The sequence below is a fragment of the Populus trichocarpa genome, chromosome 12, assembly GCF_000002775.5.
Source record: "Populus trichocarpa isolate Nisqually-1 chromosome 12, P.trichocarpa_v4.1, whole genome shotgun sequence".
In the NCBI taxonomy this organism is placed as follows: Eukaryota; Viridiplantae; Streptophyta; class Magnoliopsida; order Malpighiales; family Salicaceae; genus Populus; species Populus trichocarpa.
This window is the reverse complement of record NC_037296.2, coordinates 13,770,774-13,787,005: the sequence shown is the minus strand read 5'-3', so window position 1 is coordinate 13,787,005 and position 16,232 is coordinate 13,770,774. Positions and strand designations below refer to the sequence as shown.

The window sequence follows — 16,232 nt, the reverse complement described above, 5'->3', positions numbered from 1 at the left end:
CAAAATAATTAGTCAAAAAAAAAAAGGTTCTATAAGGGATCATATCTAGTCAATCTTTTCTTTATTAACCGATCTAAACCCTGAGTTTATTATATCTTAGGTTGATCCATTAGTACCTTATATAGGTAAACAAGATTCGAAAGTTGAAAAATAAAGCATACATTTTTAATCAGCAAGTGTGTGTCTATATTATTGAGATTTAATGGTGTTCAAATTATGAGGATTCACTATACGAACCAAATAAGCAATTTTAGTATGGATAAATCAGTTCGTTTAATTAATTAATTAATTTATTTATTTATTTTCAAATACAAGGATAGCTTAAGTGATTAAGATCATCGCAACCCTTAAAAAAGCTTGATATGTACAACAGATGTTGAAGTGATAATCATGAACATGCTACTCCATTTCTAAAAAGAGTCTTTGCTGATTTGAATTAGTAAATGAACTAAATCAAATTAAATAATTTTGTGTTCATTAACGAATGACACTTTAATTATTGCCTAGAAGAAAAACAATGGCGATGGCAGATACTAATCAGTTCAATTACGTGAATTGATGCTTCATGTCAGAATCTAGAGGAGTAAATAGAGGAAAAGGAAATGAAACATTGCAGAAGCTCAAAATCTTCACTGGTTAAATACTTAAATTCCAGAGCAGCAGCAGCAGCAGCAGCTTTAAGAACTGAGTAAAAATCTGCCTTCCAAATTGCATAAATTAACTAACTTGACAGGAGACATCTGCTTCCATTGCATTAGCAACTATAATGTTGGTCAGCATGAAACGTTGATCTTATATAACAGCTCTACAATTACATTTATCGGCTAATATTACTAGATACTACAACAACATACTTTCCTACAACATTTGTGAGCATTACTTCTGATGACAAGGCACGGTCCTAAGCTTCACAATTTGAATCTTTACATTCAAAATCTTGAGCAGAGATCACTATCACAGGAAAAATCTTCAGCCCTCAGAACCAGTGAAATAAACGGGACTCTCTAGTTCACCCATGCTTGCGGAAGCAAAAGATTCAAATGATTCTATTGATGAAAGGGAAGAAGCAGTGTCATCGGAGTCTGAGACCATTTCATCATGTAGGATAACATGGTCCTCGTCAATCTCAGATGCGTCTGACCCAGATGTTCCTAACAGAAGTTTATTGATGGCTGTCTTTGCAGTTTCAACGAACCATTCATCCTCAGGAAGTGCACTGTGCAGAAAAAAGTTGGAAAAATCAGTTGCCAGTAAGAATAGCAGTGTTCAGTGGAAATGAACTACGAGTACCTTTGTGGATCTATGCCTCTAGCTGAGAAGGTCCTGATTGCTCGAGTAATTATAGCTGATGCAATCTGTTGCACATGTCGAGATGGGTAACCGGCAAAACAAGCAATTTCAACAGTGAAATGCATGTCAAGTATTAACTGCAAAAACAAATTCAAGTAGCTTAGAATACAGAGTAGATGGAGAGCAGTTAACAAGGAGATCAAATCAACCCAGTTGATGGACCAAGTCACTGACTCATTGGTTAAATTTCAATTAATCAACTTCTCAATTTCCAGACTTCACAATACTCAATTAATCCTGCACTCTTAACTTGTGATATAGACGGAAGATTATTCCTTATAGAAGTTATTTAACAAAGGACAAGCTTGGGTCGAGGAGAAAGAAGAAAGATCATCCTTTGCTGAAAATAATTTTCTAATAACTGGGAAAGAGCAGGTAATGCATTATGACCACAAAACAATTTTAATTCCTAAAACAAAGCAAAAAACTGCATCCGAAAACACATAGGAAAAGGACAGAAACACCACACCCCAGAATCCTCTCGGAGAGAATAACAAAATACCTGCTGCAAGCCAAGTGGTTTGAGTGGAACTGATTCATCCTCGAATACATCCCAGAATTCCTGCTCCTCAGACAGCCACATCACAACAGTCTCAGTTAGCCTAGCAAGCAAATTTTTCTGTATTTTCTCTCTCCCAAGCAGCACGTCTCCAGCCACAATTGCTAATTGCTGAAGCTTTGCAAATAAGGCCTGCAGTAAAACATATCTTCAGTACCAAAAGTACACTGGTGCAACAATGCATATTAAACCCAATTTCTGCTTGGTGGCTCGAGTGAGAGAAGGGGGTCAGATTCAAGATCCTTGGCCTGGTTATGCATTTCTCGAGAGCATGTTTTAAGTTGAATTGCAAGTAAAATAGAGTCAGATCAAAGCATCCACACAATTTGATACTACTCAAAAAGTTAAAAACAAAAGATCACAAAGGACTAAAAAAACTCGCATAGAGTGCTAAAGAGCATGGAGATTTGATTTTTCTTCAAGACACGAATATTAGGTGTGCTTATTAAATGAGAATTCAACACGAGATCTGAGATCTAATGAGTATATCATTATCGATTCAATCCAATATCTGGGAATGGGAATAAGTTCAGCAGTGGAAATGACAGGTTGATATTCAATATTTAAAAGTTACAAACTTGCCTTTAGAAAAGAAATTGAAACAGTTCAAAAGAAAAGAAATGGAGATAGTGTAAAAGTCAGTATGAATGTGATCACAATGACAAAGGAATCGGATTCGTGAGGTGGCCTAAAGTTACAAGGATCACGAGAAATTAAGATAACCCATACACTTCCAAGAGTAACATAATATAATAGACCTTGGGAGGGGAGGGGTGGGGGGGTGGATCAGTAATAGGAGAAGAAGGATGACCTGAAATGGCAACGATGGAAGAGGATCAGAGCCCCAGTACAAATCCTCCCCTTCCCCACTTAAATAAATTAGTGCGTTTAATCGTGTTTTTCCTTCTCTAGAATAGATGAAGCTCAAAACATATTGCCGACAGAAGTGATCTCTAAGCCTGTCAAAAGAATGCTGAAGGTTGCGCTTCCATTCCTTCAGTTCTGCAGTAATGCTTGCATTAGGCACAGTACTTTCACTTTCCAACTCATTGCTTTCATTTTTTAGACTCCAAACTCTCATTACAGCAAGTGGTAGAAGTTCATCCAGAATAGTAAATGCTAATCCCAAAAGTGCAAGCTGCTCCGAATCAGTTTCAGCTCTGAATTGTATAACCTCCTTCAGCTCTGTGAGATTGTCATCATCAGAGGGGCCTGGTAGGGACTTAAATAGCATATCCATGTATTTATCAAACAACTGTGAAATTCTTGTCAATACATTTGCTCCAAAATGCAAGACAGCCATGGGCGTAAGCTGTGCCAATATATCCTGTAAAAATTATTTGAACCAAACAATTCTATGAAATGATCATTGGATCATCATAAAGTAGTAGACTAGCAGATCAATAAGAAAACTTCAAGCTGGAAACATTGTGAACCAAGAGTGTGTCATACATACATCCTCAAATGCATATTTACGTGTGCAGACATATTCACAAGCACTAGAACACAAGGTCTATAGATGCTTGTAAGAACCTTGAAGTAGCTGTGTAAAATCAAGTGGCCAAGAATAATCAAATTAGTTATGCAGTGCAATTGCTGAGTCGAAAGTGATTGTTTCCTTGCAAGGCATTATAAATGAACACATTGCTTATGCTGATTTGAGTATAAAGGTATGGGATTTTTCATTCACAATAACAGAAGAGAACCAACTTACCTCAACGATGTCCATGAATTTCATTCCACTATCAACAAGCACACTGTCTGATGAAGTTGCAAATGCAGATAATGGAGACATAGAATGAGGTGACAAAAGTGAGCTCTCATCCATTTCTGCCACATCCAGAGCTTCCCTTCTGGCCCGTCTAAAATTAAACTCTAACACTTCTTCAATGTATGGTCGTAATAGGACCAAAAGCAACTTCGACAGTTTCAGACCTTGTGATTCCAGCATTGAGCAGTATGTAAGACTAGCCTGAACACAATTGCTAGCTGCACCCAAAGCAAAAACTGTCTCAGAAGAGGGTGCATTATTCTTAACCAACCGTACAAAGTATTCGATTTCCCACTCTGCCCACTGAACGAGCCTATTGGTATATACAGGATTATCACCGAAAATTGAACCAGATTCTTTTGTTGTCACCGAAATTATTGAAAACATAAGCCTGGATAGTGTAGCAGGAAATGTTTTGGGATACACGGAACATGAAGGAAGGAAAACCTCAATACTCTTTTGGAGGCGGGACCCATATGATTTTAGCAGTAGTTGATGCGCCAAAGGACCTTTCCCAATCTTGATCAATGCAGATAAAGCTTTCTTTAGTTCCAGAATGCCAACCAAAGGCTGTTCAGTAATCCCAATCAGTTGATCCTCAAGCATTGACTTTCTCTTCAAAAACACTGATCTATATGATGCTTCCGTGGATGAGGTATCTCCAGGACCTTTCAGCTCCGGACAGTATTTCTCTTCAGCTTCCAAAGCTTCGATTGCTTCTTCCACTTTATGTTCAGCCAGGAGAACATCAATATTCTCCAAGAATATTTCTTTCCGAATATCTGTGTCACTTGGCAAGGAACTTTGAAGTTCATCAACTTGAAGGTCTTGCTGAGAATCACCAATGTCACCATTAGCAGAGTTGTACTCTTCCAGTTCACGGCAAACCCCAGTCATCAAATCCTGCACAAGAATCCGTTGTGCAGAAATATGCTTTCTCAACTCAATCAACTCATGCTCCATTTCCACTACTTCTTCAGACATTCTACAAATATCATAAAACAACATTTAGGAAACGAGATTAGGAATTTAAGGTAATTTACAGCAGGAAACTATGAAGCAGAACTAAATTGACAATAAGCAAGGCATGCAAGGAAATGTTCAGAATAATATCTAGACATTATTGATTATGATTGTTGCAAGGAGATATTATCCATTGTAAACACTCCCATGTATTGCTAAAGATTTGGATAGGCTTGTGCTTGTAAAGATAGTCCATACAGAAGGTCACCTATCCAGACTACAAGTGTTTGGATGACCACTCAAGTAAGGAAGAGGCAAAACAAATATGCAAGTTCTAGTATTTCAGTACATGCAATCCAAATTATTGACTGCAAGCCCAAATTCTTCTGGAATTCAGAACAAAACTTAAATGGAGGAAGCGCTTAAAGTCTAGGAGAGGAGGAAGCAATATCCTGCAGAAAGTATGAGAGAACAGATTTCTCTAAATGGCTTGCAATCATTTCCTTGAGAGCTTGATATGGCAATCCAACTCTAAGTCTCAGAATAGAAAATCATCCTGGCTAGCTTTCTAAGATCAAACATAACACATGGTACATTTCATTTTGACTCATTATCAAGTAATAACACATGGAATTTATTACCTCAAGAAAGCTAAGTACTTTGTTTCCATATTGCCGCATAGATTTTCCACTGCATCCTTCAAATCAATGAGTTCACAACAAACTTTTCTGATTCCCTGCAGTCACAAATTTATTTAAGTTACTGAAAAAATCATGGAACTATCTTAACACAGTAACATTCTTATAATCAACGCAAAAGGATGACATAAAAGAAAACCATTTTGAATGCCCAAGATCAACACAAGAAGCTCCAACCTATCATAATCTAGATTTATTGTGAGCCCAATAAAGGGTAAGATATTACTAATACATCTAAACATTACAATTACTAAAACTGTATTTCAATGGATTAAGGATTTTGAATTAAAACAACTTAGTACAACTTAGACCAGCATAGAACACCAATAAACACACTTTTGCACAGTATGAAGGAAACCCAGATGACAAAATCAGCCCTTGACACAAATTGAGCTCATAATAAGGAAACCCCACATTCAAAAATCAAATCTTTTTCTCAAATAGTCACCAAAGAGAAACAATTATATTCAAAATTTACAGACCAAAACTTGAACCATTTTAGCTTAAATAAGAAAAAAAAAACATTTGGAAGAAGAAAACAAACCTTTTCAGTGTGAGATTGATACAAAGAGTCGATCTTGGACTGAGGAGTAATGCTTTCTATAAAAGGGAAATCATCGTCTTCTTCACTGCTCTCCATTTCTCGCTGCCTTGGTGCTTTCTTGCAATGCTCCTCTTCTTCTTCTTTTGAAATCTTCAGTTATGCTTAGCTAAAAAATCAAAATAGAAAGAAAATAGTGGCAATGTGGGGGGGCCACCTCCAAAGACAAGTCGGGTACTTGTGCTCTCGTGGTACTGTTTGCTTCTTTTAAAAAAACAATTACTGCTAAAATAATAGTTATTAAACTCGGTTTTGTATAATTTAAATAATACCATAAAATAATCCCATTGAACTCTGAGTCAAAATTAAGAATTTCTATACTGAACAAGATTAATATTTATTTTTCTTGAAAACATATTTTTTTATAGATTTAGCGTCTCAAATTCTCAATATTAAAAATAAAAAATTTATTTTAATATAATTTTAAATAAAAAAAAATACTTTACATTACAATATTAAACATTAAACATAAAATGTTTTCAACTCCCTAAAATACAATTATCCACGGCACTAAAAAGGAGGTGGAGGGGTTGTTTAAATTCAATAGCATGTTATAAAAAAAAAATTCCAAAACATAAAAGTGTAATGTTAATGTAATAACAATTTAATCTTATTATACGAAAAATGAGAATATCTTTATTTTTTAAAATTAAAATTTATATCAGTTAAGAAAAGTGAACTCGAGAGTTAACAGTCGCCGTCTGTGGGAATCGAACCCACGACCACATGGTTAAAAGCCATGCGCTCTACCAGCTGAGCTAAGACGGCTGTACGTTTTCTTCCTTCACGCGTATGTAATGTATAAAACTGTTTATCTGGACAAGGTATAGTTTCCTTTCTTTCCCTTTTTTTTTATTTTATATTTTATCAAAAAGCAGCTAAGAACTATTAAAATAAAAGTAAACAGGATTCATCCTCCTTATGATTTTTAATAATGATGAAATCATAAATAAAATTATATGTGTATTCTTAGTCTCGTGCATTTAAAGTATAATAGCTGTTATTTTTAAGTACATTTTAAAAATATATTTTATTTAAAAACTATTAAATTAATAATTTTTTAATATTTTCAATGATTTTAATATACTGATATTAAAATAAATAAAAAATCTAAAAAGAAATTATTTTAAAAAAGTATTATGCATCATTTTCCTAATAAGACACCAAGATCTTTCAAAAATCACAAAATCATGGACCATATACGTGACCTAGTTCTCCAAGTCCAAATAGTTAGAGAAAAAATTACACATTTTTCATCCATTCGCTAATTATTATTTTCCAACATAATTATGATCGTGTATTTCCCCAACAAGATTATGTACTATCCGACCATGCCTCCCCAAAAAATGGATAAGGTTTTGGTATTGCTGAACTGCTTCCCATCCCTTCACGTACCCCACCACCTCCCCTCATCACCTCCGATCTCTTCAACTTCTCCATCACCTCCTTCGCCAACAAGAAGGGCTCTCTCATTGTCTATCATTTCCTTATCCACAGCACTGTTTTCTATACCTACCTTCTCATGTCCTGCTGCTTCTTCTGCTACTTCAATTACTGACTTCTTGGACCTCCCAAATTCTGGTGGTGTCAAGGCCTTGGACCTTCGCATTGGTTCCGGTCCAGTCCCCGATGAGGGAGACCAGGTATTCTCCTCTCCTCTCACTTCAGATAATCATATTAAAGCCTGTAATTAAGCCCATCCATTCAAATGTATGAAGGTTGCAATACATTACTATGGAAGGTTGGCAGCAAAACAAGGGTGGAGGTTTGATTCAACGTATGATCACAAAGACAGTGCTGGTGAACCTGTTCCTTTTGTTTTCACACTTGGTTCTGGGAAGGTAAGGTAGTTACTATTAGTTAGAGATCAAGTCAAAAGGTAGATTAATCTTGTACTACTTACTTGCCGGCATGGCATGGCAGGTCATTGCTGGCATTGAAACGGCCGTGAGATCAATGAAAGTTGGTGGGGTTCGTAGAGTCATCATTCCACCTTCACAGGGTTACCAGAATACCACTCAAGAACCTTTACCTCCCAATGTTTGTTTTTCTTATTTAACCTTTCTTTTTCTTTCTCCTCTCTTAGGTTATCTATAATTATCTGCAGTACTATGGCCATGTATGTTGTTTCCCTGGTTATTCTAAATGAAGCAATTTGTAGGGCATAGGTCATTTGCCAAATGTTAAAGCCTTACTTTTAGTGTTCGTGGGCTCTAAGTATCGGAGCAGTTTGCCAAGATGCAATGTTACTGGAACAAGGATGAATAATGCCCACATAACACTTCAAATGTCATCCATTCATTTCGTCTGGCCTTGCATTTGGCTAATGCCACTCATAACCAGAAATAGTTGAAGACACCTTTGCAGTTTGCATCACTAGAGATTGAAGTTTCATAAATCAGTCTAGTCCTATATTCTTTAGCAAGAGGGACATGAGGATGCCAATTATCTCACAAGAGGAAAGATTCTTCCCCTTTCGCAATAGCGTGGCTGATTTTCCGCAAACAGCATATCTAAGCTTCATGAGTTTCTTACAGGACCAAGAACAGTCGCTAGAAACTTTCAAGCTCCAGTAAAGTCTATTTTTTAAACGATACTTCTTCAAACACAATTTGCTATCCATAGGGAAAAATAGGTTCAGAAAAGTCTAGTACGGTCATGTCCAGGGGACTCTGCCTCTGAAATCCCGATTCAGTCTACCTACTAGGGCTCAAGATTTGCATTGAAAACACTGAGATTTTCAAGACATCATTACACCATAACCATAAATCAGTGTTTCATTTTCTGTCTCTGTCCTGTAACATTTGGTTGAGCTATTTATTGTGGATGGAAGAGTTCTCAACTCTTATTGTTCACTCTGATAAAGACACCTCTTTCGTACGTAAGACTTTCGGTTCAAGAAAAAACACAAATCTGAACATTTCAAACTCTTTGAGGCATTTGTCATTGATAAAAAGAAATACTGGATCCTTCCTGGAGAGTTGTGTAACTTCAATACGTTGAGTGACTTCTGGCCTAAATTTTCTTAGATACGCATCTGGATTCTCACTTATATTCTGTTATTCTTAGCAGTTCTTCGACAGGCAGAGGCTGTTTACTACCATTTTCAATCCAACACGTCTTGCCAATGGAGAAGGCTCAACATTGGGAACTCTTATATTCGACATTGAGCTTGTCAGCCTGAGGAATCAGTGAAGCAAATATCTTGAATAGAAAAGACAAGCAATTACATGTTCATAAGTAAGCTTTTGAATTTAATCTATTTACCACCGATCAAGATTTTGTACACTTTACGGACAACAATTGTGTTTGAGTAATGCTAGAGACAGTCATTTTTTCAAGTGAAGATTTTAGCTCAAATAAAGCAGCAGTTTCTTTGTTCCAGGATTCGTAACTGGTAACAAGCCTTTGTTTCCTATTTTCCATTTAAACCAGAGATATTTTGTTGCTGATTTTCAATTTATCTACAGTTTCTTAACTTTCTTTCATCAGGAAAGGAATTAAGCTCGTTAAAAAGTAGCAAATATATGATTCTGTATCTGATGTATGTTCTTCCCTAAATACCTGCAATATTTCATTTTACCCCCTGCTTATCAATGCCTGTAAACTGACAAGCTTGTAAACTCCAGAAGATTCTTGCACTGAATGTATCAATGCAAGTTCATGACAAATAAGATGGACAGAAATTAAAGGGGAGGAAAAAAACCTTGCCCATAAACCTTAAGAGTGTGACTGAAATTACTTCATAAACTCTACACTGCCAATAGTCTCTTTGGATAACATCCCATAGAAGACTTTGCTGCCAATTGCTGCATTATTCTATACCACCTATCTTTGAGAGCTGAGGACATTGAGTGAAATAATATTATAGTTTCCAAATTACAACTGCAGCTGCACTGAAAAGGCTATAGTCAACTTGATAGGCAGGGCACAGTTGGAGAGGCAGAGATGGCAGTTCCCTTGGCATTATTGCAAGAGGCGCGTATTTGTTTTCCAGGATTGGAGGAGGTAATTTTAACGTTGTCCATTACAATGTTGGTGCAAGCCGCTTTGCCAGCACAATTCAAAGCGATTGCTACCTCATCAGCTGAAGATCCACGCACATTGCGGTATGTAACATCGCTGATTTTTATTCCTGAGCCACCCCTGTTTCCATTAGGATTGTACTGTTGGTCAATAATAATAGGGTTTTCGGAATTTACAAATGTGATATCCTCAAATGTGATCTTCCTGACATATCCTGATCCGGTCTAGAGAGCAAAAAAAACATTTTTTGTTTAGGGTTTAACATGAAATGACATAAGTGTAATAACATGAAATGACATAAAAGTTTTGGTTCTTTCCATGGTTACCTCCCATGTCTTGATTCGTACACCATTCTGAGTTCCTTTGAAGGCACAGCTTTTAACATGGACATCTTCTACTGTTTCATAGGCTCCATCCTTTCCTAGACTTCCAATACTGCACAGAGAGTTAAGAATCAAAAACCATAAATCAAGAACTTTAGAATGTTTGAAGAAATTAAACACAACCCAATAAAACATTAGTGGTGAACTGTTCAAGTTTGCTGACAAACCTTATACCATGGCCTGGTCCGCATTTGACACCAGTAACATTAATGGAAGTGGAAAAACCATTGATGGCAATACAGTCATCACCTAATTGAACAAAACCATATGTGCATGTATAAGCAAACTAATTGATAATCAATGAAGATCCAGCAGCATAAGGATAGGGAAAATCTTAGAAAGTTCAATCACCGGTTCCTATAAAAGAGTCGTGGATGTTGACATGGTTTGACTCAGAGATATCAATCCCATCAGTATTTGGGCTCTCATCTGGTGCAAGGATTTGAAGATTGGAGACTTCGACATCATCACATGCATTTATGCATATGTGACCTTTTTGGCTGTTGACATGGTGCAAGTTACTTAGGCGGAGACCATTGCATTTGTTGAAATGGAGAGCCTACATCCGCAACATTCATCACTTACACAATCAGAAAATAATAAAAGGATTCACTGTATGTTTTAAGGATGATGAAGACTAATCGATCAATAAATCTCACCTGGCGACGTTTCGAGCAGGCACTATCATTATCCTGAAGAGAATTGTTTTGGTTAACATTCATATTAAAATGAGTAACAGTTCAAGAAAGATAACTTGGAAGGAATTAGCTAAACTTTATTGATCAAAAGGTAGACATACATTGCAAGCTTTCCACCAAGCTTCTCCTCGTCCATCAAATCTTCCCCCTCCATCAACAATGAGACCAACAACGGCTGTGAATCCAATCCATTTTTCATAATCATCATCATCCCATGAATCAAAGCTGTTTGGTGCAACGATTGTACCTTCGATCTACAATCAGAAAAACAATGCTAGATTTTTTCACTGACCCAGTTTGTCAATGATTAAATAAAACAAAATATTTGATGAAAACGTACCAAAACATGAGGGTTCTTGGACATGCAAGGGCCACTGAATGAGACCGACTTCAACAAGAACGTCTTCCCTGCTGGTACTTCAAGGGTTGGCATTTCTTCACTTGCTTGACAGAAATCCCCCCATGCTTTTTGGAAAGCCTTTCAAGTACATTTTCAATGCATAAATATCTAGTTTTCTCCACATATATACAGGTTATCAAGCTTAAACAAAAATAACAAAAGTACAAACACATTTACGTAGAACTCGAAAGAGTAAGTCCAACAATCAAGAAGGTTTGCTCCCACTTTCGATTTTTTAAGTCCAAATCTTGAAGCTAACGTTCAAAAGAAATTATTTACTAAAATACACTGAATCGCTTAGATTTACTTGAAAGATACCTCGCAAGTAAAACAAAATTCCCATAGACAAGAGCACATTAAACCTACTAAAAAAATAAAGCAGGACATGTACCGGTGTAGCATCGATTTTGCCATTTCCATCAGCACCATAGTCGAGCACATTAAACCTCCTTCCAGTAGCCTCAGATATTAGACGGCATGAGCAATAGGAAGCCATCCACAAGAAGAACAATACGGTAACTAGGCACTTCATATTATCCCAGAAAAAAAAATTATATATTTCTATGAAGCACAAAAGGATATCAAAAAGAAAAGAGGTAAAGGAAACTTCAATTTTATGAAATGAATATAGTATTGGAGGGAGGGAGGGAGATATAAATAGGATCAATCAGCATTGCCACTAATGGTAGGAGCTATGTATGATATTAATGGGGATAATTAAAAAAGATTTGTCTTGAATGTTTCCTTTTTACCAAACGTAAAATATTTTTAGTTTCGAGCTAGTATGTTCTCTAAATTCCCATGATTCACTCTTCGCCTGAATTTAAGACAATGATTATGCCATGAAAATGTCAATTAGCAATGTCAACGTTTTCAGTGTAATTTGATTGAGATTAGTTTACGGATAAAAAAAATAAGCATACCATATATGTATGTGGAATCATCCTAGAATTCAGAGAGCTATTTTAATTTTATGATTTTTTTTTTATAAATTGTTTGGATTTTTAATGTCACCCTTTGATTTTGGCAGGAAAAACTTATTCTTATTAAATCAGCAATCTAATTTAATTTAAATTTTATATTAAATTAAGTAAAAATTAACCGATTAAATTTGATCAAATCAATAAATCAATTTGTGACCTTACCAAAATTTATAAGAGGCAATCATCTACTAGGTGGTTTAGTAGTAAGAGATTGGAATTAAGGGGTTTGCTCCCCTGTGATCTCAACTTCGAACTATGTGGTTGCTAATATGATGGTCACTGGAGGCTTACATGGTCGTTAACTTCAGGGCCCGCAGGATTAGTCGAGGTGCGTGCAAACTGGTCCGAACACCCATGTTAATAAAAAAAAATTATAAGAGGCCTTGTATGAGTTCTTTAAAAAAAATTAAATACAATGTTATTTTAGTTTTTTTAAAATAAAATAATATTTTTTTTATTGATTTAGATTAATTTGGTTCTTGTACTTTTGACTCTAATGGAGCTATGGAAAAAGAATTTATTTATTTATTTTTGAAAATGAGGCGCATCTAAATCTTAGTTTCTTGTAAGTAAGGTACTAATCGGTGCTTTTTGGATTTTGCTGCATAAAACTTTTACTTTTTTTTTTATAATAATAAAACATTAAAACTTCACCCAAGATAGACATAGACTAGCTTCTTTTCCTCCTTTTGAGGTCAAAAGAGAGGTTTGCTTGTTTGATTTTTTTTTTTTTCCTCCAATTGATAGCTAATATTTCCTCATCAATTATTTGATAATCATGGTGATCAGCTAGATGTGTTTCATGAACTATGTCTTTGCAGAAGAACTTATAAAATAGAAGTGAAAATGATTAAATTTGGTAAATATAAACATGAATGATATAATCATCTTCATTGATTACCACTAATAAAATTTATCCTAATTTCTGTACGTAGTGTTTGTTTTTAGCAGAGATTACAATTCCATAAACATTCAAACTACAAAAACCTTAAATTTATGGTGCAAGTCCTCGTATTATTATTATTATTATATACTAAAATACCTTTACTGAAACAATGAACAGTGAATACCAAGGCTTTTTTTACTTTGATTCTTAAGATTTTTTAGATTTTTTTATTTTTTTATTTTTTTATTTAATTTTAAAAAAATAAATTTCATTTTTTAATATTGAGTTTAGTGGGAATTGAATTTCATAATTTATTTTAATTTACTTATGAAGTTATCTTGATCTCATAACTCAGGTAATGAGTTTTTATTGGTAATTTATGTTGATTCAAGTTTTTTTTTTTTAATTTTTTTTTTCAACTTTATCTTTCAACATTAAGTTGATTAAGATATGAAACTTCATAATTGTTATTTGATTTTTTTTATATAGGATTATCATGATCTCATAACTCGGGTCACGAGTTTTGTAGGTTAGTTAAGTTGACTTGAGTGTTTTTTTGTTCTTTTCTATTGAATATCTTTTTTTAAAAAAAAATTTTTCAACATTAGATTGATTGAGAATTGGACTTTATAATTTTTTTAAACTTGGTCTCATGACTTGAGTTTGATAGGTTAACCCGAGTTGATATATGTTATTTTTTTGTCTTTTTTTTTTTCAAATCAATCCAAGGCCTTTTAGTATATGCTAATAATTTTATTATGATTCGTATTCTATAATGTTATCTCAATCTCATAATCAATTCGTGCATTTAGTCGGTTGACTCGTATGGTTTTTGTATCCTTTTTTCAATTGATTTTTTTAATTTCATCATTCAACATTATTAATTGAGAACTGAGTTTGATAAAGTTTTTTAATTGCTTTCTATAGCGCTATCAAGGTCTGATCATGACTTGAATAATAATTTTAGCAGGTCAACTTGAGTTGATATGAATCGATCTAATATATTATCATTTTAATATTTTTAAAAAGATGATGTCTTGATTTTTCGAGTCAAATTATATTTTTATCGGTCGTACGGATTGTTTTTGAACCTTATAAGTCGATCATATTACATCAAGTCAATCCCTATATAATTTTATTATTTTTTTTACAAAAAAAACATATTAACAATTCCTAAATATTTTCTTACATTAAAAAAAAAAAAGCTTACCCACAATGTAGTACATGCAATGATATAGCTTAATCTACACACTTGTGATGCTATAGTATGCACTTTACTGTTAAATTTATTGAGCTATTTAAATCCTATGTAATTTTTTTTATAGAATTAATTTATAAAAAAATATCAACCATTGAATGAATATATATTCGATGTATTAAATAAGTGAATTTGAAAAAAAAATTATGTAAAATTAGTAGGATTTAATTTACTTTCACCACGCAATTCTAAAAGGTGTACAATTATATAATCTATCAAATAAAAAAAAAAAAGTGGGTACATAAAACCATTTAAGCTTGTGATGTGTGACCTAAAATAAGGAAGGTGATATGATCGTGAATGAGAGCGAGGTGCAAACCAAAACAGAGAGAAGGAAGATGGTCGGTTCTCGATTCTTTTTTCTTCTTATTTTTCAATCACTAATTAATATCATTTTTTATAGATAATTATTTTCACACAATATTTATGAAATAAATGAAAACTAGCTCTTGGATTATTATTATTATTTCAATTAAATTGTATTTTAGGACAAGCTAATTTGGACCTCTCAAGGGTAATTTGGACCTCTCAAGGGTAATTTTCACACAATATATATGAAATAAACGAAAAGAGCTTATAATTACTTGTAAACGAGAAAATAGAAAAAAAGGATCGATTATCTGTGACTTTGGAACTTGGAAAGAAATCTTTGAGAAATAAAGAATATTAAAGTGTTTAGAAGGGTTGTCGGGATTTAAAATATATTAAAATAATATTAGTTTTATTTTAAAATTATTTTTAATATTAGTATGTTAAAATAATAAAAAATAGTAATTTTATATAAAAAATTAAAAATTTAAAAACACAATTTCAAGTTCCAAACTGCAATCTTATCGCAGGAAACAGCTAATGACACCCTTTCTGTTCTGATCGCCTGTTCATTGTTCGTCATTTCGACGTGGCTGTTGGGGCAAAATGAAGGCAAACCAATAATAATAAATTAAAGTGAATTTTCTATAGTTTATAATCTCGAGGTAGCACATTTCTTGTACGATATTTTGGAGTTAACTACAATTCTTTTATGCTAAAAAACGATAGAGATTGTCTGTATCCTTAACACAACCTAATCCCATGAACCTCCTTCTTATCTTTGGATCCACACTTGCATCGCTAAGATTAATGGAGTCCTGCACCCGTTTGTTTTTTTTATTTTAAAAATATTTTAAAAAAATTGATTTTTTTATTTTTTATTTCAAATTAGTTTGTTTAGTATTTTTATATTGTTTTGATGTATTGAAATTAAAAATAACTTTTTTAAAAAATATATTATTTTAATGCATTTTCAAACAAAAAAATATTCTCATTATTATATTAGCAAGTAACCCTCAGGTGAACATGTTTATAATTGCATGTCAATGACATGGGATAAGCGGAGTGGACAGTGTCATTTGATTTTTTTTTATATTAAATAAAACTTAATTTTAGACTACACAAGTAGAATAAATCTTAAGCTCTTAATTCTAAAATTTAAAATTATTCTAACATATAAATTAGTTTAAAATTATCTTTAATTAGTAGGGGAAAAAACTATACAAGGTGAGACATTTTCAATTCTTGATTGCACGAGGTTTGTAGAAATGTTTGCACAATCATTTGGTGTTTATAGTTGCATTGAAGTTAATAACCCTCAAACAAGGGGATCGTCTGTATTTAATC

At 33.8% G+C, this 16,232-nt stretch overlaps 3 protein-coding genes and 1 non-coding gene across 5 annotated transcripts; 1 reads left to right on the top strand and 3 right to left on the bottom strand.

The window, feature by feature from the left end:
- Window positions 1-685: 685 nt before the first annotated feature.
- LOC18103900 (exocyst complex component EXO84C) lies at window positions 686-6,091 on the bottom strand. Of its 2 annotated transcripts, XM_024582610.2 has the most exons (8): window positions 6,048-6,091; window positions 5,886-6,007; window positions 5,285-5,379; window positions 3,624-4,665; window positions 2,721-3,236; window positions 1,853-2,041; window positions 1,291-1,427; window positions 686-1,216 (listed from the first exon to the last, which is right to left on the bottom strand). In XM_024582610.2, exons 2-8 carry the CDS (start codon window positions 5,979-5,981, stop codon window positions 970-972), a joined length of 2,322 nt encoding a protein of 773 aa, XP_024438378.2. In that variant the 5' UTR covers window positions 5,982-6,007; window positions 6,048-6,091; the 3' UTR covers window positions 686-969. The 2 variants fall into 2 exon arrangements, with proteins under 2 accessions (XP_024438378.2, XP_006377008.2); XM_006376946.3 differs by lacking the exon at window positions 6,048-6,091 and having other exon boundaries at window positions 5,886-6,041.
- A 546-nt stretch (window positions 6,092-6,637) lies between these two features.
- On the bottom strand, window positions 6,638-6,710 carry TRNAK-UUU (transfer RNA lysine (anticodon UUU)). Its single transcript has one exon. It is a non-coding gene; the product is annotated as a tRNA-Lys (tRNA).
- Window positions 6,711-7,181: 471 nt separating this feature from the next.
- LOC18103898 (peptidyl-prolyl cis-trans isomerase FKBP17-1, chloroplastic) lies at window positions 7,182-9,326 on the top strand. The gene is made up of 4 exons (XM_006376944.3): window positions 7,182-7,585; window positions 7,661-7,783; window positions 7,866-7,982; window positions 9,015-9,326. Exons 1-4 carry the CDS (start codon window positions 7,232-7,234, stop codon window positions 9,135-9,137), a joined length of 717 nt encoding a protein of 238 aa, XP_006377006.2. The 5' UTR covers window positions 7,182-7,231; the 3' UTR covers window positions 9,138-9,326.
- LOC18103897 (probable polygalacturonase At3g15720) lies at window positions 9,296-11,945 on the bottom strand. Its single transcript, XM_006376943.3, has 8 exons — window positions 11,841-11,945; window positions 11,390-11,527; window positions 11,151-11,303; window positions 11,011-11,043; window positions 10,703-10,910; window positions 10,519-10,600; window positions 10,295-10,403; window positions 9,296-10,192 (listed from the first exon to the last, which is right to left on the bottom strand). Exons 1-8 carry the CDS (start codon window positions 11,943-11,945, stop codon window positions 9,854-9,856), a joined length of 1,167 nt encoding a protein of 388 aa, XP_006377005.1. The 3' UTR covers window positions 9,296-9,853.
- Between the last annotated feature and the right edge of the window lie 4,287 nt (window positions 11,946-16,232).

Excerpts from the sequence above, each read along its gene's own strand:
- LOC18103900 (XM_024582610.2), bottom strand. The coding sequence starts at position 5,981 with ATGGAGAGCAGTGAAGAAGACGATGATTTCCCTTTTATAGAAAGCATT. Across the intron at positions 4,666-5,284 it reads AAGTACTTAGCTTTCTTGAG|AATGTCTGAAGAAGTAGTGG; the intron begins GTAATAAATTCC and ends TGATATTTGTAG. Across the intron at positions 2,042-2,720 it reads TTCCATCGTTGCCATTTCAG|GCCTTATTTGCAAAGCTTCA; the intron begins GTCATCCTTCTT and ends GTTTTACTGCAG.
- LOC18103898 (XM_006376944.3), top strand. The coding sequence starts at position 7,232 with ATGATCGTGTATTTCCCCAACAAGATTATGTACTATCCGACCATGCCT. Across the intron at positions 7,586-7,660 it reads TCCCCGATGAGGGAGACCAG|GTTGCAATACATTACTATGG; the intron begins GTATTCTCCTCT and ends AAATGTATGAAG. Across the intron at positions 7,784-7,865 it reads TCACACTTGGTTCTGGGAAG|GTCATTGCTGGCATTGAAAC; the intron begins GTAAGGTAGTTA and ends ATGGCATGGCAG.
- LOC18103897 (XM_006376943.3), bottom strand. The coding sequence starts at position 11,945 with ATGGCTTCCTATTGCTCATGCCGTCTAATATCTGAGGCTACTGGAAGG. Across the intron at positions 11,528-11,840 it reads GCAAAATCGATGCTACACCG|GCTTTCCAAAAAGCATGGGG; the intron begins GTACATGTCCTG and ends TGTACTTGAAAG. Across the intron at positions 10,193-10,294 it reads TACGAATCAAGACATGGGAG|ACCGGATCAGGATATGTCAG; the intron begins GTAACCATGGAA and ends TTTGCTCTCTAG.